The 23,958-nt window shown below is 40.4% G+C and overlaps 5 protein-coding genes and 1 long non-coding RNA gene across 12 annotated transcripts in view; 1 reads left to right on the top strand and 5 right to left on the bottom strand.

The window, feature by feature from the left end:
- Positions 1-23,958, top strand: part of endouc (endonuclease, polyU-specific C) — a gene marked incomplete at its 3' end in the record, with an annotated part of 101,309 nt that overhangs the window by 8,622 nt on the left and 68,729 nt on the right. The window lies entirely within an intron of this gene.
- Positions 288-4,555, bottom strand: LOC306778567. Its single transcript, XR_013772059.1, has 4 exons — positions 4,509-4,555; positions 1,443-1,477; positions 1,220-1,366; positions 288-370 (listed from the first exon to the last, which is right to left on the bottom strand). It is a non-coding gene; the product is annotated as an uncharacterized lncRNA (long non-coding RNA).
- On the bottom strand, positions 4,821-5,456 carry LOC306778494 (citrate synthase-lysine N-methyltransferase CSKMT, mitochondrial-like; the record flags this gene model as incomplete). Its single annotated transcript, XM_079269998.1, has 1 exon — positions 4,821-5,456. One exon carries the CDS (start codon positions 5,454-5,456, stop codon positions 4,821-4,823), a length of 636 nt encoding a protein of 211 aa, XP_079126124.1.
- LOC306778540 (ras-related protein Rab-9A-like) lies at positions 6,747-13,216 on the bottom strand. Of its 3 annotated transcripts, XR_013772054.1 has the most exons (5): positions 12,689-13,216; positions 9,505-9,538; positions 9,255-9,377; positions 6,967-7,048; positions 6,747-6,766 (listed from the first exon to the last, which is right to left on the bottom strand). XR_013772054.1 is itself a non-coding variant. In XM_079270069.1 (2 exons), the coding sequence occupies exons 1-2, from the start codon at positions 13,156-13,158 to the stop codon at positions 9,517-9,519; spliced, it is 492 nt and encodes a 163-aa protein (XP_079126195.1). In that variant the 5' UTR covers positions 13,159-13,216; the 3' UTR covers positions 9,504-9,516. The 3 variants fall into 3 exon arrangements, 1 of the variants encoding a protein (XP_079126195.1); XR_013772055.1 differs by lacking the exons at positions 6,747-6,766; positions 6,967-7,048; positions 9,255-9,377 and adding an exon at positions 12,494-12,635 and having other exon boundaries at positions 9,504-9,538; positions 12,767-13,216; XM_079270069.1 differs by lacking the exons at positions 6,747-6,766; positions 6,967-7,048; positions 9,255-9,377 and having other exon boundaries at positions 9,504-9,538.
- On the bottom strand, positions 7,664-22,925 carry LOC306778512 (ras-related protein Rab-9A-like). 5 transcript variants are annotated; one of them, XM_079270025.1, is made up of 5 exons: positions 22,360-22,925; positions 19,081-19,115; positions 18,858-19,004; positions 17,023-17,104; positions 7,664-7,682 (listed from the first exon to the last, which is right to left on the bottom strand). In XM_079270025.1, the coding sequence occupies exons 1-2, from the start codon at positions 22,827-22,829 to the stop codon at positions 19,082-19,084; spliced, it is 504 nt and encodes a 167-aa protein (XP_079126151.1). In that variant the 5' UTR covers positions 22,830-22,925; the 3' UTR covers positions 7,664-7,682; positions 17,023-17,104; positions 18,858-19,004; position 19,081. The 5 variants fall into 5 exon arrangements, with proteins under 5 accessions (XP_079126151.1, XP_079126148.1, XP_079126150.1 ...); XM_079270022.1 differs by lacking the exon at positions 7,664-7,682 and adding an exon at positions 16,281-16,822; XM_079270024.1 differs by lacking the exon at positions 7,664-7,682 and adding an exon at positions 17,939-18,008 and having other exon boundaries at positions 17,023-17,286.
- LOC306778503 (citrate synthase-lysine N-methyltransferase CSKMT, mitochondrial-like) lies at positions 14,877-15,512 on the bottom strand (the record flags this gene model as incomplete). Its single annotated transcript, XM_079270010.1, has 1 exon — positions 14,877-15,512. The coding sequence occupies one exon, from the start codon at positions 15,510-15,512 to the stop codon at positions 14,877-14,879; it is 636 nt and encodes a 211-aa protein (XP_079126136.1).

Raw genomic sequence — 23,958 nt, 5'->3', positions numbered from 1 at the left:
CTGGGATTCTACGGAGGATGAGCCGTGGGGAGTCGGGGCGGTTGGGGTCCGGGATGAGGAAAGACTTCCACGTGAAGCGTTGTCCCGCCTGAAGGTTTAAAAAAATAAATACAACCATCAGACCACTGCTCCACATCGTGGAAACAAACCAAGGACTGTTACATCATATAGACTTCTCTGCAGGCAGTTCTGTTAGTCATTCGGTATGTGAGTCTCAATGGGAGATGATGAAAGAAACTTATCAAAGTGTTAAAATAACTGTGTGACATTCAGGTTCTTTGTTCTTACCGTGCTCCTGGTTGGAGGGACTGTGTCCGTGCTGCCAGGGTTGTAGTCTGGTGGGGGACTAGGTGAGGAGCTAGAAGAGGAGCTAGAAGAAGAGAGAGGAGAAATAGGAGTGAAGATACAATAGGAGGGAGGAGATGGGTCACAGCGAGTGGAGGAGGAACGTAGGGGGACGTAGGGGAACTGTCGTGCCATCTGAGGGTAAAAACACACACAACCCTCAGACCACTGATCCATATCATAGTCATTTCTCATATCACATTGAAAGGATCAGTAGCACAAAGCAGTGTGACTAGATAGAAAGTAAATGTCATACAATAAATGATACGCTCGCAAAAGTATTAGCAGAAACAAACCCAGTACAGTGCAACATGTTTGCATTTGTTTCAGTGTTGTTACTGCAGGAGGCCTTCCATATGTCTACATTGACTAAAAGTCAGAAACATATCAGCACTTTTTCGATAGAAAATATCTTTTAGTGGTTCTTTCACTCTGCTGTTCATTGTGTTAATATGTATGAAAAATATCACAAGTATGTAAGAAATGTATGAATTGTGAGTTAATATGGATTAAATATATTATCATGCGTGCATCACTTGTGATCCGTATCACCGAGAAGTTATATAAATATAAAGAAACAATATTTCTATTAGCATTTCTCAGTTTAAGGTAACGCTGGACGGTCGGGTCTATAAAGCTAACGTTAGCTAACCAAGAAAGCAGCTTTTGTTCAGATAAACTTGTTTAAACTTGGTCTCAACAGTCAAAAGTCAGTCCTAGTGGATTAATATACACTGATAACTGAAAATATTATCAATATTAGGATAAACATCGGTTCAGATAGATACATAAATAAATACATAAAAAACAGTGGTGGAAAAAGTATATAAATCTCGCTTTTTTTCCTGCAAAAGTTGATCAGAATCAGACTTACCTTTATCAGTAACGTTAAGTCACGGATGCAGAAAAATCCTGGTTTGAAGGTGTTTCTTGGGAGGTTTCTTCGAGTGAAAGTAGATTTCGGCTTTTTCGAGTGAAAGTAGATTTCGGCTTTTTCTGACGGACCAACGGTTGGAACAGACTGAATTTAGAAAAAATGCACAATTTGGTAAACATGGTAACGATGGAACGTTCGACTGAGAACAGCTCGTTCTTACCTCAGAGTCTCCATCAGGTCCTCAACAGTCCTCCGCTGCACAAACAGACATTAAATACAACTTTAAGAGGAATATATCCACATGAGCTCAAATAATACAACTAACATGACATTGTGACTCAGTCTCCTGTCGCGTTTGAGAGTCACGTGACCTGCCCAGGGGTTAACCACACATTAAGTCTCCATTCAGGCCTATTTAAAAAACACGGTCTCATATAATGTCCAATAATATAGAGATGCATGTTTGCATGGAGGTTTGAGGGTGTCAGGTTGGACCCTGTCCTTGGTCCTATGTGGTCCTCCAGTGTCCACAGATTGACAGCACGTGGACCTGCTGTTTCACGTTTCCTACATTGTTGTGACAGGAAGCCAGAGTTTCAGAATAAGTGACACAAACATCAATTTGAAATAAAATGAAAACATATTTTCTGAGGTTTGTTTACTGGTCCACATCCTGTCTGTCTTTGGGCCATCGTTGGACAAATGTCTCTCCAGAGACATTACATTTACACACCCCTGCATCACACCTGTATTACTCTCTTTGATCCATTTTCTTTTGTTAAAGTAGAAACTTGATGTAACTTTACTAATTGCTATTGTGCATAGTGGCATGTATGCACATGTTAAATGAGTTGTTTAACAAGTACTTGTGGGAAGAAGCAAAGTTAGTAATGTGCACGAATGAGTTCTTTGGTCCGAAATATTCTGCTAGGATGAACACTGTACACACTTTGGTTAGATTTTAGTCTACATGATTTAAAACACTGACCAAGGACTTGCTGTCATATAATGTATGTAAATGTAGATAATGGTTGGCTGCTATGTAATAGAATTTGTCACCAAGGAATCAAACCCGAAAAACAAATGCTATTTGTACACTTGAAGCACGATTGAGATTACTTACACTTCTTTACATAATTGTTATTGTGGAAAGCATTTTGTACACAGTCTCATCTATATAGTAGTTACAGACATAGATAAAGACAAATATGATGCATATGTTCATTAACACCACTATATTTGCTGTCATCATTACTGTCTGTTTTGCTAACATGAGTAAAATATAATACAGAGATGTGTTTTATCACATCAGAGCTACAATGATCTCAATAAGTTAATGGAACAAATTGTTTTCCTGTGATGCCAATACACACATTTGTGCACTTCTAGCACTCAACCAAATTAGTTGTCAAATACTGTGTTATGCATTTGTTGGCATGTGTGTATTTGTGTGAACTTTGTAGTTTGTGGTTAGATTTTCCTTGAAAGATGTTTTGCATTCTTTACTTCACAGCTGTCACAGAAATGACACATGTCTTGCTCTCTGACTCTTTCAAAACAACTAAAAATAATCATTTTTGAATTGTGATTGAGACAAAATGGCAGATAGGGCAATAGAGAGGCACAGATCTCAAATGTTTCCCAAAAACATGTCGAGACACATTACATCTGTGTAGTTGTTGTGTCCTGTGCATCTCTTTTTCTCTCACTACAGCAAAGGCATGCGAAAATCTGCCAAAAGTCAGCAACCAAAAGGAGGAAGGTTTTTGACTCTAGCCGACAGAGAGCTGAGGGTACAGACCTCCCCGCGCTCAAACCAAAGGTAAGACTACACCTTAGGGCGTAGGAGTACAATTAGATTTAATAGGAAGAGAAAAACTGCTCAAAGTTGTATATCTCCGTGTGGAATCTCTGTCCGAAAATAACTGCAAGAACAGTTTCATGACATTTGAATATGTACAATTCAGCCGATATAAACGTAGGCGCTTTCAATTGTATTTCAGTCACAAGGTTCATCTTCTACTGGGAAAGTAAGTTGATTTGTCCTTTCTTTCTGTGTACATTAGTTTTTAGTGGCACGATTAATCAGCTGAAGCCCAAATGGCGTTCCCTCAGATCCCTCACTGTTTCTGGCTTTATAGATACTGGTTTCCCCTCTTTGAGCCATTGGCTTAAATAGTCTGAGGCGTGTCAACTCATACTGGTGGTATTAGTTTAAAAACAAACACTGAATCTGTGGTATTTTCCTTTCCTTTCCACAACTATAAATCTTAAGATGTATGCATTATAATTTCATTTTCTTTAAACATAACTGTGTTGACAGTATGACCCCCTATCTTCTCAAGCTGCACTACTTCTTTTGAACCTCTTGTAGACTTATACTCTTACTCTTTGACAAGTCACCATCAGAATACAGAGCTCGGCCAAAAGTCTGTTTGTCTTAGTTTGTTCTTGTAAACTTCTCTGCTGGCTGAGACAAAGCAGCCAGGACAGAGGACAGGAGGAATGACATACTACTGTATGTGATACCTGCGTTCTTCATTATTATCATTTATAAACTTCACTCAGGACAATTTAGATTTGTTTCCAGTTATTAGTGGCTTTGCTGTTGTAAACATAACTGTTGCAGCTCTAGAACCAATATTTAGTTCTACCTAAATTACAAATAACTTCTATTCCTGTTCAGATTATTTAGTCATGAAAAAGTATTGATAAGAGTGGCTCCTTGGCCTAAAATCCTAAAGATACCTATCCGTACCTTTAGGCCACCGTAGTTCTATTAGGTACTGAGCTGAGGGTTGTGCAGTTGGTTGCAATTTGCAACCTCACCACTAGATGGATCTAAATCTCACACACTGTTCCTTTCAGGTAATTCTGATAAACCAAGACTTGTTGATCCTTGCGATTTGAATTGTGTCCAGTTAGACGTCTGTTGCTCAGCATATATATATATATAATATATATATATATATATATATATATATATATATATATATATATATATATATAAATATATATATATAATATATATAATATATATAATATATATATATATAAATATATATATATATATATAATATATATAATATATATATATATATATATATATAAATATATATATATATAATATATATAATATATATATATATATATAATATATATATATAAATATATATATATATAAATATATATATATATATAATATATATATATATATATATATTATATATATATATATATATATATATTATATATATATATATATATATATATATTTGGTCATTACCTTTCTCTGATGACTTGTGACCCGTGTGTTAGAAAATCAAGTGGCAAAATGCGATCGACATATTGGGCACCCCTGGTTTAAGTGGTTTGTCAACTTTTATCATTTCATAAAGAGGTCATTCTTTACCTTCAGGTTATTTTATAAGTAGTAAATCTATTGTCTCTGCTGTCGGAATGTGGAGGTCCAGTTTGGTGGATAACTCACTCTGTCTGTGTACCTTATCAATTACTTTTTACAATCACTTCAGTAGTTTACTCATTTAATATTATCACCATCCAGATGAAGAAAGTTGCTATACAATAGAGCGAGGAGTCACTTGGTAGCAGTAGTCAGTCCCCTTAGCTCCCCAACCTCCTGCACCCCAACATCTGCTGCCATCAACCCCGGCTCCTGTGCCTCCGTCTCCAGCCACAGCAGCCTGGCATCAGGGTCTTCATCAGAGAACTGGAGCAGAGACCCTGAGCTCCGCAACACCGACAAACACTGCTTCAGCACCTGATTGGCCTTCCATTTCCCTTCCTTAGACCTCAACAAGGCATCTGTGGTGCCCTTATCAACTATAAGGTCCACACTGCTACAACCGTAGTGCTCGTGGAGCTGTGTGCAGTCCAGCTCTACGAACTCAAGCCGAGAGGAAAGATTGTGAGCTTGAATGGCTTTGGTTTGGACGTGTTCATGCATTAGTCGCACAGCTATGGGGGAAATGTCTGCACAAGTGACCCGGACCGGGAGAGGAGAGCGTCTGTAAATACAGGGCCCGAAAGCAGAAGTGCCACAGCCCATAGCCAGGACTTGGAGCAAACCGTCTGGGTGGGGCTTGGTCTGCAATAGGGGCATAATGAAGTCCCGGACAGCATCGAAGCCAAAGAACCACTCAAAGTGTTTGAGGGTGTTTGTGCTGCTGCTGCTCTCAGTGTAGAAGCGGTCCCAAGTTGCTTTCTTATCCATGTTTTCAATCAGTTCAGCTAGGCAGAAACACAGATGGGATTATGTCACGAGTTAGTGAGTGAACATTAGCAGTAAAACACATACAACTTGCCTTAATGCCTCCATCCTTCTGTCATATTTGGAGGGACTTTATGCTGAAGTAAATTTAAAATCCATCAATTTAATGTGTCAAATGTCTTTTCTTTTAATATATGATTTAAGACCTTTTCTTGGGTCCTTAGAAGCCACTAAGCTCGGCATGAAGACGATCTACCAAGCTGACAAACTCAAATGACTCACATTGCTCATTAAAATAAAAAAGCAACATACACTCAACAGTCCTGCATTGAATCCTCCCTTTGTGTACTTTATAATGCTCAGTTCATCTTTAAACTGTTAAATAGATGTGTTGATGTATCCAGGCTGTGTTATATTAGACTGCATTAGCTTGGTGTTGCCAACAAGTTTGCAACTGAGTGTGACGTTATTGCACAACAAAGTGCTACGTTATGGTCAGCTTCTGTAGCTAACATATCGGTGACAATTAGGTAAGACATCAGTGCACACACCTGCAACTCACTTTAACTTTTCTTTCTTACTTATTTGGAGGTTCACGCTATTCCCCCCCAGACCACTCGCTGTGTGCAGACACCCTGCCTGAGTCTCGGTGCAGTGACAATACAATCAAAGGTGTTATGATGTGGTGCGTTCATGGACCCAAATGCAGACTCAGGACAGCAGAGTTATTTTTCAAAAAACAATTTTATTTATTTCTCACAGGCAGAGGAAAAGACAGGAAATACATAGTCAAAAAGGAGGCGTCTCTATGCGCTCCGCATGGGTCCAAGCCGGAAAGTGGCAAAATCCTCTGAGCGGCTGACGAAGCCGACAGGTAAACAGTCACGTCAAACACAGAGGCGCGTCCTCGCGCTCCGCTCTGATCCTAGCCGGAAAGTGGCTGGCAGGCAGGCTGGAACGTCTGTGTGATACCCGAGGCTCGACACAGGAACGCCAAGACTACACAGTTGATCTCCGAGGAACTAACTGGAAGGCTTCTTCGTGCAGGTGAAAACCCGAGGCTCGACACTGGACGGCAGCTAAATTGAACACAAAAACAGATTGTTAGAGCTAAAAGAGCTAGGTGAGGAGCTAGAAGAAGAGAGAGGAGAAATAGGAGTGAAGATACAATAGGAGGGAGGAGATGGGTCACAGCGAGTGGAGGAGCCAGTGCTGCGTTGTGAGGCTGGGATTCTACGGAGGATGAGCCGTGGGGAGTCGGGGCGGTTGGGGTCCGGGATGAGGAAAGACTTCCACGTGAAGCGTTGTCCCGCCTGAAGGTTTAAAAAAATAAATACAACCATCAGACCACTGCTCCACATCGTGGAAACAAACCAAGGACTGTTACATCATATAGACTTCTCTGCAGGCAGTTCTGTTAGTCATTCGGTATGTGAGTCTCAATGGGAGATGATGAAAGAAACTTATCAAAGTGTTAAAATAACTGTGTGACATTCAGGTTCTTTGTTCTTACCGTGCTCCTGGTTGGAGGGACTGTGTCCGTGCTGCCAGGGTTGTAGTCTGGTGGGGGACTAGGTGAGGAGCTAGAAGAGGAGCTAGAAGAAGAGAGAGGAGAAATAGGAGTGAAGATACAATAGGAGGGAGGAGATGGGTCACAGCGAGTGGAGGAGCCAGTCCTGCTTTGTGAGGCTGGGATTCTACGGAGGATGAGCCGTGGGGAGTCGGGGCGGTTGGGGTCCGGGATGAGGAAAGACCTCCACGTGAAGCGTCGTCCCGCCTGAAGGTTTAAAAAAATAAATACAACCATCAGAACACTGCTCCACATCGTGGAAACAAACCAAGGACTGTTACATCATATAGACTTCTCTGCAGGCAGTTCTGTTAGTCATTCGGTATGTGAGTCTCAATGGGAGATGATGAAAGAAACTTATCAAAGTGTTAAAATAACTGTGTGACATTCAGGTTCTTTGTTCTTACCGTGCTCCTGGTTGGAGAGACTGTGTCCGTGCTGCCAGGGTTGTAGTCTGGTGGGGGACTAGGTGAGGAGCTAGAAGAAGAGAGAGGAGAAATAGGAGTGAAGATACAATAGGAGGGAGGAGATGGGTCACAGCGAGTGGAGGAGCCAGTGCTGCGTTGTGAGGCTGGGATTCTACGGCGGATGATCCGTGGGGAGTCGGGGCGGTTGGGGTCCGGGATGAGGAAAGTCCTCCACGTGAAGCGTCGTCCCGCCTGAAGGTTTAAAAAAATAAATACAACCATCAGACCACTGCTCCACATCGTGGAAACAAACCAAGGACTGTTACATCATATAGACTTCTCTGCAGGCAGTTCTGTTAGTCATTCGGTATGTGAGTCTCAATGGGAGATGATGAAAGAAACTTATCAAAGTGTTAAAATAACTGTGTGACATTCAGGTTCTTTGTTCTTACCGTGCTCCTGGTTGGAGGGACTGTGTCCGTGCTGCCAGGGTTGTAGTCTGGTGGGGGACTAGGTGAGGAGCTAGAAGAAGAGAGAGGAGAAATAGGAGTGAAGATACAATAGGAGGGAGGAGATGGGTCACAGCGAGTGGAGGAGCCAGTCCTGCGTTGTGAGGCTGGGATTCTACGGAGGATGAGCCGTGGGGAGTCGGGGCGGTTGGGGTCCGGGATGAGGAAAGACCTCCACGTGAAGCGTCGTCCCGCCTGAAGGTTTAAAAAAATAAATACAACCATCAGACCACTGCTCCACATCGTGGAAACAAACCAAGGACTGTTACATCATATAGACTTCTCTGCAGGCAGTTCTGTTAGTCATTCGGTATGTGAGTCTCAATGGGAGATGATGAAAGAAACTTATCAAAGTGTTAAAATAACTGTGTGACATTCAGGTTCTTTGTTCTTACCGTGCTCCTGGTTGGAGGGACTGTGTCCGTGCTGCCAGGGTTGTAGTCTGGTGGGGGACTAGGTGAGGAGCTAGAAGAAGAGAGAGGAGAAATAGGAGTGAAGATACAATAGGAGGGAGGAGATGGGTCACAGCGAGTGGAGGAGGAACGTAGGGGAACGTAGGGGAACTGTCGTGCCATCTGAGGGTAAAAACACACACAACCCTCAGACCACTGATCCATATCATAGTCATTTCTCATATCACATTGAAAGGATCAGTAGCACAAAGCAGTGTGACTAGATAGAAAGTAAATGTCATACAATAAATGATACGCTCGCAAAAGTATTAGCAGAAACAAACCCAGTACAGTGCAACATGTTTGCATTTGTTTCAGTGTTGTTACTGCAGGAGGCCTTCCATATGTCTACATTGACTAAAAGTCAGAAACATATCAGCACTTTTTCGATAGAAAATATCTTTTAGTGGTTCTTTCACTCTGCTGTTCATTGTGTTAATATGTATGAAAAATATCACAAGTATGTAGGAAATGTGTGAATTGTGAGTTAATATGGATTAAATATATTATCATGCGTGCATCACTTGTGATCCGTATCACCGAGAAGTTATATAAATATAAAGAAACAATATTTCTATTAGCATTTCTCAGTTTAAGCTAACGCTGGACGGTCGGGTCTATAAAGCTAACGTTAGCTAACCAAGAAAGCAGCTTTTGTTCAGATAAACGTGTTTAAACTTGGTCTCAACAGTCAAAAGTCAGTCCTAGTGGATTAATATACACTGATAACTGAAAATATTATCAATATTAGGATAAACATCGGTTCAGATAGATACATAAATAAATACATAAAAAACAGTGGTGGAAAAAGTATATAAATCTCGCTTTTTTGTCCTGCAAAAGTTGATCAGAATCAGACTTACCTTTATCAGTAACGTTAAGTCACGGATGCAGAAAAATCCTGGTTTGAAGGTGTTTCTTGGGAGGTTTCTTCGAGTGAAAGTAGATTTCGGCTTTTTCGAGTGAAAGTAGATTTCGGCTTTTTCGAGTGAAAGTAGATTTCGGCTTTTTCTGACGGACCAACGGTTGGAACAGACTGAATTTAGAAAAAATGCACAATTTGGTAAACATGGTAACGATGGAACGTTCGACTGAGAACAGCTCGTTCTTACCTCAGAGTCTCCATCAGGTCCTCAACAGTCCTCCGCTGCACAAACAGACATTAAATACAACTTTAAGAGGAATATATCCACATGAGCTCAAATAATACAACTAACATGACATTGTGACTCAGTCTCCTGTCGCGTTTGAGAGTCACGTGACCTGCCCAGGGGTTAACCACACATTAAGTCTCCATTCAGGCCTATTTAAAAAAACACGGTCTCATATAATGTCCAATAATATAGAGATGCATGTTTGCATGGAGGTTTGAGGGTGTCAGGTTGGACCCTGTCCTTGGTCCTATGTGGTCCTCCAGTGTCCACAGATTGACAGCACGTGGACCTGCTGTTTCACGTTTCCTACATTGTTGTGACAGGAAGCCAGAGTTTCAGAATAAGTGACACAAACATCAATTTGAAATAAAATGAAAACATATTTTCTGAGGTTTGTTTACTGGTCCACATCCTGTCTGTCTTTGGGCCATCGTTGGACAAATGTCTCTCCAGAGACATTACATTTACACACCCCTGCATCACACCTGTATTACTCTCTTTGATCCATTTTCTTTTGTTAAAGTAGAAACTTGATGTAACTTTACTAATTGCTATTGTGCATAGTGGCATGTATGCACATGTTAAATGAGTTGTTTAACAAGTACTTGTGGGAAGAAGCAAAGTTAGTAATGTGCACGAATGAGTTCTTTGGTCCGAAATATTCTGCTAGGATGAACACTGTACACACTTTGGTTAGATTTTAGTCTACATGATTTAAAACACTGACCAAGGACTTGCTGTCATATAATGTATGTAAATGTAGATAATGGTTGGCTGCTATGTAATAGAATTTGTCACCAAGGAATCAAACCCGAAAAACAAATGCTATTTGTACACTTGAAGCACGATTGAGATTACTTACACTTCTTTACATAATTGTTATTGTGGAAAGCATTTTGTACACAGTCTCATCTATATAGTAGTTACAGACATAGATAAAGACAAATATGATGCATATGTTCATTAACACCACTATATTTGCTGTCATCATTACTGTCTGTTTTGCTAACATGAGTAAAATATAATACAGAGATGTGTTTTATCACATCAGAGCTACAATGATCTCAATAAGTTAATGGAACAAATTGTTTTCCTGTGATGCCAATACACACATTTGTGCACTTCTAGCACTCAACCAAATTAGTTGTCAAATACTGTGTTATGCATTTGTTGGCATGTGTGTATTTGTGTGAACTTTGTAGTTTGTGGTTAGATTTTCCTTGAAAGATGTTTTGCATTCTTTACTTCACAGCTGTCACAGAAATGACACATGTCTTGCTCTCTGACTCTTTCAAAACAACTAAAAATAATCATTTTTGAATTGTGATTGAGACAAAATGGCAGATAGGGCAATAGAGAGGCACAGATCTCAAATGTTTCCCAAAAACATGTCGAGACACATTACATCTGTGTAGTTGTTGTGTCCTGTGCATCTCTTTTTCTCTCACTACAGCAAAGGCATGCGAAAATCTGCCAAAAGTCAGCAACCAAAAGGAGGAAGGTTTTTGACTCTAGCCGACAGAGAGCTGAGGGTACAGACCTCCCCGCGCTCAAACCAAAGGTAAGACTACACCTTAGGGCGTAGGAGTACAATTAGATTTAATAGGAAGAGAAAAACTGCTCAAAGTTGTATATCTCCGTGTGGAATCTCTGTCCGAAAATAACTGCAAGAACAGTTTCATGACATTTGAATATGTACAATTCAGCCGATATAAACGTAGGCGCTTTCAATTGTATTTCAGTCACAAGGTTCATCTTCTACTGGGAAAGTAAGTTGATTTGTCCTTTCTTTCTGTGTACATTAGTTTTTAGTGGCACGATTAATCAGCTGAAGCCCAAATGGCGTTCCCTCAGATCCCTCACTGTTTCTGGCTTTATAGATACTGGTTTCCCCTCTTTGAGCCATTGGCTTAAATAGTCTGAGGCGTGTCAACTCATACTGGTGGTATTAGTTTAAAAACAAACACTGAATCTGTGGTATTTTCCTTTCCTTTCCACAACTATAAATCTTAAGATGTATGCATTATAATTTCATTTTCTTTAAACATAACTGTGTTGACAGTATGACCCCCTATCTTCTCAAGCTGCACTACTTCTTTTGAACCTCTTGTAGACTTATACTCTTACTCTTTGACAAGTCACCATCAGAATACAGAGCTCGGCCAAAAGTCTGTTTGTCTTAGTTTGTTCTTGTAAACTTCTCTGCTGGCTGAGACAAAGCAGCCAGGACAGAGGACAGGAGGAATGACATACTACTGTATGTGATACCTGCGTTCTTCATTATTATCATTTATAAACTTCACTCAGGACAATTTAGATTTGTTTCCAGTTATTAGTGGCTTTGCTGTTGTAAACATAACTGTTGCAGCTCTAGAACCAATATTTAGTTCTACCTAAATTACAAATAACTTCTATTCCTGTTCAGATTATTTAGTCATGAAAAAGTATTGATAAGAGTGGCTCCTTGGCCTAAAATCCTAAAGATACCTATCCGTACCTTTAGGCCACCGTAGTTCTATTAGGTACTGAGCTGAGGGTTGTGCAGTTGGTTGCAATTTGCAACCTCACCACTAGATGGATCTAAATCTCACACACTGTTCCTTTCAGGTAATTCTGATAAACCAAGACTTGTTGATCCTTGCGATTTGAATTGTGTCCAGTTAGACGTCTGTTGCTCAGCATATATATATATATATATATATATATATATATATATATATATATATATATATATATATAAATATATATATATATATATATATATAAATATATATATATATAATATATATAATATATATATATATATATATATATATAAATATATATATATATAATATATATAATATATATATAATATATATATAATATATATATAATATATATATATATATATATATATATATATATATATATATATATATATATATATATATATATTTGGTCATTACCTTTCTCTGATGACTTGTGACCCGTGTGTTAGAAAATCAAGTGGCACCCTTTGTCTTTGTTCTAGTCGTTCCTTTCGCTCCCTCTCCCACCTCTGCTCCTCATCTTCTTCCCCAGCACATTCACCTGAGGCTTGTGGGACTTCTATAACACATATGGATTGACATGAGACAAATCAATTGTCCGTCATCACTTACAGGGGCAATGGACCCCACAATGGCCGCAATATAGTGTACTCCTGGCACCATTGCTTAGCCTCCTCGGATGACACCTGCCTTTCTGTCACATCCACTTTGTTGCCCAAGACCACGAATGGAAACGTCTCTGGCTCCTTGACATCTGCGTAGTAGATGAACTCCTTCTTCCAGTTGCCTAAATTGAGAAAACTCTGGTTGTCATCGACACTGAAGGTGAGCAGGCAGCAGTCGGAGCCACGATAGAAAGGAGTCCTCAAGCTGCGGAAGCGCTCCTGGCCAGCAGTATCCCAGATCTGTAGGGTCACCTGGTGGCCATCTACCTCCAGTTCCTTGTTGAGGAACTCCACGCCAATGGTGTGGAAGAGGTGCGCATCAAACTTGTTGGTAACGTAACGATTCATGATGGAGCTTTTTCCGACACCGCCATCACCCAGCAGAATGACTTTGAGCAGGGATGTCTTTGTCGTCATGGCTGTTCAATCCCGATCGACCACTTTAGAATAATTTACCTAATGGAGAGATGCAATGTGTAAGAGACATTTGTATTGCCTGCATGACACTGTAATATAATTTTGAAAAAATTGCAAGCAATTAGCACTTTACTCTAGACACACAATTTTTGGAAGAAATGTTTGAGCCTTTTTTTTTTAATCTTACTCCTGATAGATTTTGGCCTCCTCCACTTGTCCAGATCATGTGCTGTAGACCCCGGTCCTTGGTCACATGCTCATATATTTAATATTGATGTGAGCAGCCATATAACGTTAGGTAACGTTAACGTTCAACCAGCTGTAAAACACCAGTTTCCTGATTAACAGATGGCCCAATGAAGCATAAGCTGCTTACAAACGTTCACTGTTTGTGAGCACTCTTACCTGATATAAAGATTTAGCTTGTCAAGATAACGCAAACACACTAATAAACTAATAGCTGAAACATGCTAGCACACAAGTAGAGTTAAGTCTAAGTTGCGGGTATATCAGCTGGTTACGCGTTAGCTAAGCTAAGCTAACATGAAAAAAAGAAAACAAGTGAACACAGCTGGAGTTAGGTTCTTCAAATATACTGCACGAATTACATTCGCTAGCTTACCTGTGGGCGATATTGCTAGTAACGTACCTTACAGTTTGGGCCAAGCAGCTACTGAGTCAACGAGAAACAGAACACGAAACCACTGAATTAATATTAAAGCCTGTTTGACAGCTCCTCGCCTTGGTGTGGCTCGAGATAACGTCAGGTCGCACGTTTCCTGGTGAACTCCAAAGGCTCGATGCTAACGCAGCTAGCTGCTAACAAGCTAACGCTACATGGGCGCATCGGGTCATGTGATCTTGTCAGACAGAAACAACCAACGAGAGCTGAGAAAACATTACAAGCCCTTATGACCACAGACTGTGTGTTACAACGTATACACACAATATTATTCACAGAGTTGCACGTTATATAGTTTGATAAATTAATTTCAAACAGCGTGTCTATTTGTCTTCCCATATTCTCCGTCGGTGACACATCTTTTACTTCTTTGTAGTTTTCATGCTCAACCAGCAGAGAGCGACATTTAACCATAGACTTTGTGCATTTAACCAACGTCACTTTAAAGTCCCCATTTCTGATTTTGCTTTGTTCATTTAGCTGCTATCTGCCAGCATCTCAGCTGCACTCAAATCCACTAGAGCCCATCGAAAAAACACTATATGTAGTAGACCAGGGGTGCCCACACTTTTTCGGCTTGAGAGCTACTTTTAAAATGACCAAGTCAAAATGATCTACCTACATTAAAAATGCTGAATATCTATATATATATATATATATATATATATATATATATATATATATATATATATATATATATATATTTTTTTTTTTTGGTCATTAACTTACTCTGATGACTTGTGACCCGTGTGTTAGAAAATCAAGTGGCAAATCGCGATCGACATATTGGGCACCCCTGGTTTAAGTGGTTTGTCAACTTTTATCATTTCATAAAGAGGTCATTCTTTACCTTCAGGTTATTTTATAAGTAGTAAATCTATTGTCTCTGCTGTCGGAATGTGGAGGTCCAGTTTGGTGGATAACTCACTCTGTCTGTGTACCTTATCAATTACTTTTTACAATCACTTCAGTAGTTTACTCATTTAATATTATCACCATCCAGATGAAGAAAGTTGCTATACAATAGAGCGAGGAGTCACTTGGTAGCAGTAGTCAGTCCCCTTAGCTCCCCAACCTCCTGCACCCCAACATCTGCTGCCATCAACCCCGGCTCCTGTGCCTCCGTCTCCAGCCACAGCAGCCTGGCATCAGGGTCTTCATCAGAGAACTGGAGCAGAGACCCTGAGCTCCGCAACACCGACAAACACTGCTTCAGCACCTGATTGGCCTTCCATTTCCCTTCCTTAGACCTCAACAAGGCATCTGTGGTGCCCTTATCAACTATAAGGTCCACACTGCTACAACCGTAGTGCTCGTGGAGCTGTGTGCAGTCCAGCTCTACGAACTCAAGCCGAGAGGAAAGATTGTGAGCTTGAATGGCTTTGGTTTGGACGTGTTCATGCATTAGTCGCACAGCTATGGGGGAAATGTCTGCACAAGTGACCCGGACCGGGAGAGGAGAGCGTCTGTAAATACAGGGCCCGAAAGCAGAAGTGCCACAGCCCATAGCCAGGACTTGGAGCAAACCGTCTGGGTGGGGCTTGGTCTGCAATAGGGGCATAATGAAGTCCCGGACAGCATCGAAGCCAAAGAACCACTCAAAGTGTTTGAAGGTGTTTGTGCTGCTGCTGCTCTCAGTGTAGAAGCGGTCCCAAGTTGCTTTCTTATCCATGTTTTCAATCAGTTCAGCTAGGCAGAAACACAGATGGGATTATGTCACGAGTTAGTGAGTGAACATTAGCAGTAAAACACATACAACTTGCCTTAATGCCTCCATCCTTCTGTCATATTTGGAGGGACTTTATGCTGAAGTAAATTTAAAATCCATCAATTTAATGTGTCAAATGTCTTTTCTTTTAATATATGATTTAAGACCTTTTCTTGGGTCCTTAGAAGCCACTAAGCTCGGCATGAAGACGATCTACCAAGCTGACAAACTCAAATGACTCACATTGCTCATTAAAATAAAAAAGCAACATACACTCAACAGTCCTGCATTGAATCCTCCCTTTGTGTACTTTATAATGCTCAGTTCATCTTTAAACTGTTAAATAGATGTGTTGATGTATCCAGGCTGTGTTATATTAGACTGCATTAGCTTGGTGTTGCCAACAAGTTTGCAACTGAGTGTGACGTTATTGCACAACAAAGTGCTACGTTATGGTCAGCTTCTGTAGCTAACATATCGGTGACAATTAGGTAAGACATCAGTGCACACACCTGCAACTCACTTTAACTTTTCTTTCTTACTTATTTGGAGGTTCACGCTATTCCCCCCCAGACCACTCGCTGTGTGCAGACACCCTGCCTGAGTCTCGGTGCAGTGACAATACAATCAAAGGTGTTATGATGTGGTGCGTTCATGGACCCAAATGCAGACTCAGGACAGCAGAGTTATTTTTCAAAAAACAATTTTATTTATTTCTCACAGGCAGAGGAAAAGACAGGAAATACATAGTCAAAAAGGAGGCGTCTCTATGCGCTCCGCATGGGTCCAAGCCGGAAAGTGGCAAAATCCTCTGAGCGGCTGACGAAGCCGACAGGTAAACAGTCACGTCAAACACAGAGGCGCGTCCTCGCGCTCCGCTCTGATCCTAGCCGGAAAGTGGCTGGCAGGCAGGCTGGAACGTCTGTGTGATACCCGAGGCTCGACACAGGAACGCCAAGACTACACAGTTGATCTCCGAGGAACTAACTGGAAGGCTTCTTCGTGCAGGTGAAAACCCGAGGCTCGACACTGGACGGCAGCTAAATTGAACACAAAAACAGATTGTTAGAGCTAAAAGAGCTAGGTGAGGAGCTAGAAGAAGAGAGAGGAGAAATAGGAGTGAAGATACAATAGGAGGGAGGAGATGGGTCACAGCGAGTGGAGGAGCCAGTGCTGCGTTGTGAGGCTGGGATTCTACGGAGGATGAGCCGTGGGGAGTCGGGGCGGTTGGGGTCCGGGATGAGGAAAGACTTCCACGTGAAGCGTTGTCCCGCCTGAAGGTTTAAAAAAATAAATACAACCATCAGACCACTGCTCCACATCGTGGAAACAAACCAAGGACTGTTACATCATATAGACTTCTCTGCAGGCAGTTCTGTTAGTCATTCGGTATGTGAGTCTCAATGGGAGATGATGAAAGAAACTTATCAAAGTGTTAAAATAACTGTGTGACATTCAGGTTCTTTGTTCTTACCGTGCTCCTGGTTGGAGGGACTGTGTCCGTGCTGCCAGGGTTGTAGTCTGGTGGGGGACTAGGTGAGGAGCTAGAAGAGGAGCTAGAAGAAGAGAGAGGAGAAATAGGAGTGAAGATACAATAGGAGGGAGGAGATGGGTCACAGCGAGTGGAGGAGCCAGTCCTGCTTTGTGAGGCTGGGATTCTACGGAGGATGAGCCGTGGGGAGTCGGGGCGGTTGGGGTCCGGGATGAGGAAAGACCTCCACGTGAAGCGTCGTCCCGCCTGAAGGTTTAAAAAAATAAATACAACCATCAGAACACTGCTCCACATCGTGGAAACAAACCAAGGACTGTTACATCATATAGACTTCTCTGCAGGCAGTTCTGTTAGTCATTCGGTATGTGAGTCTCAATGGGAGATGATGAAAGAAACTTATCAAAGTGTTAAAATAACTGTGTGACATTCAGGTTCTTTGTTCTTACCGTGCTCCTGGTTGGAGAGACTGTGTCCGTGCTGCCAGGGTTGTAGTCTGGTGGGGGACTAGGTGAGGAGCTAGAAGAAGAGAGAGGAGAAATAGGAGTGAAGATACAATAGGAGGGAGGAGATGGGTCACAGCGAGTGGAGGAGCCAGTGCTGCGTTGTGAGGCTGGGATTCTACGGCGGATGATCCGTGGGGAGTCGGGGCGGTTGGGGTCCGGGATGAGGAAAGTCCTCCACGTGAAGCGTCGTCCCGCCTGAAGGTTTAAAAAAATAAATACAACCATCAGACCACTGCTCCACATCGTGGAAACAAACCAAGGACTGTTACATCATATAGACTTCTCTGCAGGCAGTTCTGTTAGTCATTCGGTATGTGAGTCTCAATGGGAGATGATGAAAGAAACTTATCAAAGTGTTAAAATAACTGTGTGACATTCAGGTTCTTTGTTCTTACCGTGCTCCTGGTTGGAGGGACTGTGTCCGTGCTGCCAGGGTTGTAGTCTGGTGGGGGACTAGGTGAGGAGCTAGAAGAAGAGAGAGGAGAAATAGGAGTGAAGATACAATAGGAGGGAGGAGATGGGTCACAGCGAGTGGAGGAGGAACGTAGGGGGACGTAGGGGAACTGTCGTGCCATCTGAGGGTAAAAACACACACAACCCTCAGACCACTGATCCATATCATAGTCATTTCTCATATCACATTGAAAGGATCAGTAGCACAAAGCAGTGTGACTAGATAGAAAGTAAATGTCATACAATAAATGATACGCTCGCAAAAGTATTAGCAGAAACAAACCCAGTACAGTGCAACATGTTTGCATTTGTTTCAGTGTTGTTACTGCAGGAGGCCTTCCATATGTCTACATTGACTAAAAGTCAGAAACATATCAGCACTTTTTCGATAGAAAATATCTTTTAGTGGTTCTTTCACTCTGCTGTTCATTGTGTTAATATGTATGAAAAATATCACAAGTATGTAAGAAATGTATGAATTGTGAGTTAATATGGATTAAATATATTATCATGCGTGCATCACTTGTGATCCGTATCACCGAGAAGTTATATAAATATAAAGAAACAATATTTCTATTAGCATTTCTCAGTTTAAGCTAACGCTGGACGGTCGGGTCTATAAAGCTAACGTTAGCTAACCAAGAAAGCAGCTTTTGTTCAGATAAACTTGTTTAAACTTGGTCTCAACAGTCAAAAGTCAGTCCTAGTGGATTAATATACACTGATAACTGAAAATATTATCAATATTAGGATAAACATCGGTTCAGATAGATACATAAATAAATACATAAAAAACAGTGGTGGAAAAAGTATATAAATCTCGCTTTTTTTCCTGCAAAAGTTGATCAGAATCAGACTTACCTTTATCAGTAACGTTAAGTCACGGATGCAGAAAAATCCTGGTTTGAAGGTGTTTCTTGGGAGGTTTCTTCGAGTGAAAGTAGATTTCGGCTTTTTCGAGTGAAAGTAGATTTCGGCTTTTTCTGACGGACCAACGGTTGGAACAGACTGAATTTAGAAAAAATGCACAATTTGGTAAACATGGTAACGATGGAACGTTCGACTGAGAACAGCTCGTTCTTACCTCAGAGTCTCCACCAGGTCTTCAACAGTCCTCCGCTGCACAAACAGACATTAAATACAACTTTAAGAGGAATATATCCACATGAGCTCAAATAATACAACTAACATGACATTGTGACTCAGTCTCCTGTCGCGTTTGAGAGTCACGTGACCTGCCCAGGGGTTAACCACACATTAAGTCTCCATTCAGGCCTATTTAAAAAACACGGTCTCATATAATGTCCAATAATATAGAGATGCATGTTTGCATGGAGGTTTGAGGGTGTCAGGTTGGACCCTGTCCTTGGTCCTATGTGGTCCTCCAGTGTCCACAGATTGACAGCACGTGGACCTGCTGTTTCACGTTTCCTACATTGTTGTGACAGGAAGCCAGAGTTTCAGAATAAGTGACACAAACATCAATTTGAAATAAAATGAAAACATATTTTCTGAGGTTTGTTTACTGGTCCACATCCTGTCTGTCTTTGGGCCATCGTTGGACAAATGTCTCTCCAGAGACATTACATTTACACACCCCTGCATCACACCTGTATTACTCTCTTTGATCCATTTTCTTTTGTTAAAGTAGAAACTTGATGTAACTTTACTAATTGCTATTGTGCATAGTGGCATGTATGCACATGTTAAATGAGTTGTTTAACAAGTACTTGTGGGAAGAAGCAAAGTTAGTAATGTGCACGAATGAGTTCTTTGGTCCGAAATATTCTGCTAGGATGAACACTGTACACACTTTGGTTAGATTTTAGTCTACATGATTTAAAACACTGACCAAGGACTTGCTGTCATATAATGTATGTAAATGTAGATAATGGTTGGCTGCTATGTAATAGAATTTGTCACCAAGGAATCAAACCCGAAAAACAAATGCTATTTGTACACTTGAAGCACGATTGAGATTACTTACACTTCTTTACATAATTGTTATTGTGGAAAGCATTTTGTACACAGTCTCATCTATATAGTAGTTACAGACATAGATAAAGACAAATATGATGCATATGTTCATTAACACCACTATATTTGCTGTCATCATTACTGTCTGTTTTGCTAACATGAGTAAAATATAATACAGAGATGTGTTTTATCACATCAGAGCTACAATGATCTCAATAAGTTAATGGAACAAATTGTTTTCCTGTGATGCCAATACACACATTTGTGCACTTCTAGCACTCAACCAAATTAGTTGTCAAATACTGTGTTATGCATTTGTTGGCATGTGTGTATTTGTGTGAACTTTGTAGTTTGTGGTTAGATTTTCCTTGAAAGATGTTTTGCATTCTTTACTTCACAGCTGTCACAGAAATGACACATGTCTTGCTCTCTGACTCTTTCAAAACAACTAAAAATAATCATTTTTGAATTGTGATTGAGACAAAATGGCAGATAGGGCAATAGAGAGGCACAGATCTCAAATGTTTCCCAAAAACATGTCGAGACACATTACATCTGTGTAGTTGTTGTGTCCTGTGCATCTCTTTTTCTCTCACTACAGCAAAGGCATGCGAAAATCTGCCAAAAGTCAGCAACCAAAAGGAGGAAGGTTTTTGACTCTAGCCGACAGAGAGCTGAGGGTACAGACCTCCCCGCGCTCAAACCAAAGGTAAGACTACACCTTAGGGCGTAGGAGTACAATTAGATTTAATAGGAAGAGAAAAACTGCTCAAAGTTGTATATCTCCGTGTGGAATCTCTGTCCGAAAATAACTGCAAGAACAGTTTCATGACATTTGAATATGTACAATTCAGCCGATATAAACGTAGGCGCTTTCAATTGTATTTCAGTCACAAGGTTCATCTTCTACTGGGAAAGTAAGTTGATTTGTCCTTTCTTTCTGTGTACATTAGTTTTTAGTGGCACGATTAATCAGCTGAAGCCCAAATGGCGTTCCCTCAGATCCCTCACTGTTTCTGGCTTTATAGATACTGGTTTCCCCTCTTTGAGCCATTGGCTTAAATAGTCTGAGGCGTGTCAACTCATACTGGTGGTATTAGTTTAAAAACAAACACTGAATCTGTGGTATTTTCCTTTCCTTTCCACAACTATAAATCTTAAGATGTATGCATTATAATTTCATTTTCTTTAAACATAACTGTGTTGACAGTATGACCCCCTATCTTCTCAAGCTGCACTACTTCTTTTGAACCTCTTGTAGACTTATACTCTTACTCTTTGACAAGTCACCATCAGAATACAGAGCTCGGCCAAAAGTCTGTTTGTCTTAGTTTGTTCTTGTAAACTTCTCTGCTGGCTGAGACAAAGCAGCCAGGACAGAGGACAGGAGGAATGACATACTACTGTATGTGATACCTGCGTTCTTCATTATTATCATTTATAAACTTCACTCAGGACAATTTAGATTTGTTTCCAGTTATTAGTGGCTTTGCTGTTGTAAACATAACTGTTGCAGCTCTAGAACCAATATTTAGTTCTACCTAAATTACAAATAACTTCTATTCCTGTTCAGATTATTTAGTCATGAAAAAGTATTGATAAGAGTGGCTCCTTGGCCTAAAATCCTAAAGATACCTATCCGTACCTTTAGGCCACCGTAGTTCTATTAGGTACTGAGCTGAGGGTTGTGCAGTTGGTTGCAATTTGCAACCTCACCACTAGATGGATCTAAATCTCACACACTGTTCCTTTCAGGTAATTCTGATAAACCAAGACTTGTTGATCCTTGCGATTTGAATTGTGTCCAGTTAGACGTCTGTTGCTCAGCATATATATATATATATATATATATATATATATATATATATATATATATATATATATATATATATATAATATATATAATATATATATATATATATATATATATATAAATATATAATATATATATATATATATATATAAATATATATATATAATATATATAATATATATATATATATATATAATATATATATATATATATATATATATAATATATATAATATATATATAATATATATATAAATATATATATATATAAATATATATATATATATATAATATATATATATATATATAATATATATATATATATATATATATATATATAATATATATATATATATATATATATATATTTGGTCATTACCTTTCTCTGATGACTTGTGACCCGTGTGTTAGAAAATCAAGTGGCACCCTTTGTCTTTGTTCTAGTCGTTCCTTTCGCTCCCTCTCCCACCTCTGCTCCTCATCTTCTTCCCCAGCACATTCACCTGAGGCTTGTGGGACTTCTATAACACATATGGATTGACATGAGACAAATCAATTGTCCGTCATCACTTACAGGGGCAATGGACCCCACAATGGCCGCAATATAGTGTACTCCTGGCACCATTGCTTAGCCTCCTCGGATGACACCTGCCTTTCTGTCACATCCACTTTGTTGCCCAAGACCACGAATGGAAACGTCTCTGGCTCCTTGACATCTGCGTAGTAGATGAACTCCTTCTTCCAGTTGCCTAAATTGAGAAAACTCTGGTTGTCATCGACACTGAAGGTGAGCAGGCAGCAGTCGGAGCCACGATAGAAAGGAGTCCTCAAGCTGCGGAAGCGCTCCTGGCCAGCAGTATCCCAGATCTGTAGGGTCACCTGGTGGCCATCTACCTCCAGTTCCTTGTTGAGGAACTCCACGCCAATGGTGTGGAAGAGGTGCGCATCAAACTTGTTGGTAACGTAACGATTCATGATGGAGCTTTTTCCGACACCGCCATCACCCAGCAGAATGACTTTGAGCAGGGATGTCTTTGTCGTCATGGCTGTTCAATCCCGATCGACCACTTTAGAATAATTTACCTAATGGAGAGATGCAATGTGTAAGAGACATTTGTATTGCCTGCATGACACTGTAATATAATTTTGAAAAAATTGCAAGCAATTAGCACTTTACTCTAGACACACAATTTTTGGAAGAAATGTTTGAGCCTTTTTTTTTTTATCTTACTCCTGATAGATTTTGGCCTCCTCCACTTGTCCAGATCATGTGCTGTAGACCCCGGTCCTTGGTCACATGCTCATATATTTAATATTGATGTGAGCAGCCATATAACGTTAGGTAACGTTAACGTTCAACCAGCTGTAAAACACCAGTTTCCTGATTAACAGATGGCCCAATGAAGCATAAGCTGCTTACAAACGTTCACTGTTTGTGAGCACTCTTACCTGATATAAAGATTTAGCTTGTCAAGATAACGCAAACACACTAATAAACTAATAGCTGAAACATGCTAGCACACAAGTAGAGTTAAGTCTAAGTTGCGGGTATATCAGCTGGTTACGCGTTAGCTAAGCTAAGCTAACATGAAAAAAAGAAAACAAGTGAACACAGCTGGAGTTAGGTTCTTCAAATATACTGCACGAATTACATTCGCTAGCTTACCTGTGGGCGATATTGCTAGTAACGTACCTTACAGTTTGGGCCAAGCAGCTACTGAGTCAACGAGAAACAGAACACGAAACCACTGAATTAATATTAAAGCCTGTTTGACAGCTCCTCGCCTTGGTGTGGCTCGAGATAACGTCAGGTCGCACGTTTCCTGGTGAACTCCAAAGGCTCGATGCTAACGCAGCTAGCTGCTAACAAGCTAACGCTACATGGGCGCATCGGGTCATGTGATCTTGTCAGACAGAAACAACCAACGAGAGCTGAGAAAACATTACAAGCCCTTATGACCACAGACTGTGTGTTACAACGTATACACACAATATTATTCACAGAGTTGCACGTTATATAGTTTGATAAATTAATTTCAAACAGCGTGTCTATTTGTCTTCCCATATTCTCCGTCGGTGACACATCTTTTACTTCTTTGTAGTTTTCATGCTCAACCAGCAGAGAGCGACATTTAACCATAGACTTTGTGCATTTAACCAACGTCACTTTAAA

Source organism: Melanostigma gelatinosum (genome assembly GCF_949748355.1).
Source record: "Melanostigma gelatinosum genome assembly, chromosome: 1".
NCBI lineage: Eukaryota > Metazoa > Chordata > Actinopteri > Perciformes > Zoarcidae > Melanostigma > Melanostigma gelatinosum.
The sequence above is the reverse complement of the archived record's forward strand: the minus strand, read 5'-3'. Positions and strand labels throughout refer to the sequence as shown.

Bases quoted from the DNA above. Each gene is read 5' to 3' on its own strand.
- LOC306778540 (XM_079270069.1), bottom strand. From the start codon at position 13,158: ATGACGACAAAGACATCCCTGCTCAAAGTCATTCTGCTGGGTGATGGC. The intron at 9,539-12,688 runs GTAAGTGATGAC...CTGTTTGTGCAG, and splicing joins TTGTGGGGTCCATTGCCCCT to CGGAGGACTGTTGAGGACCT.
- LOC306778512 (XM_079270025.1), bottom strand. From the start codon at position 22,829: ATGACGACAAAGACATCCCTGCTCAAAGTCATTCTGCTGGGTGATGGC. The intron at 19,116-22,359 runs GTAAGTGATGAC...CTGTTTGTGCAG, and splicing joins TTGTGGGGTCCATTGCCCCT to CGGAGGACTGTTGAAGACCT.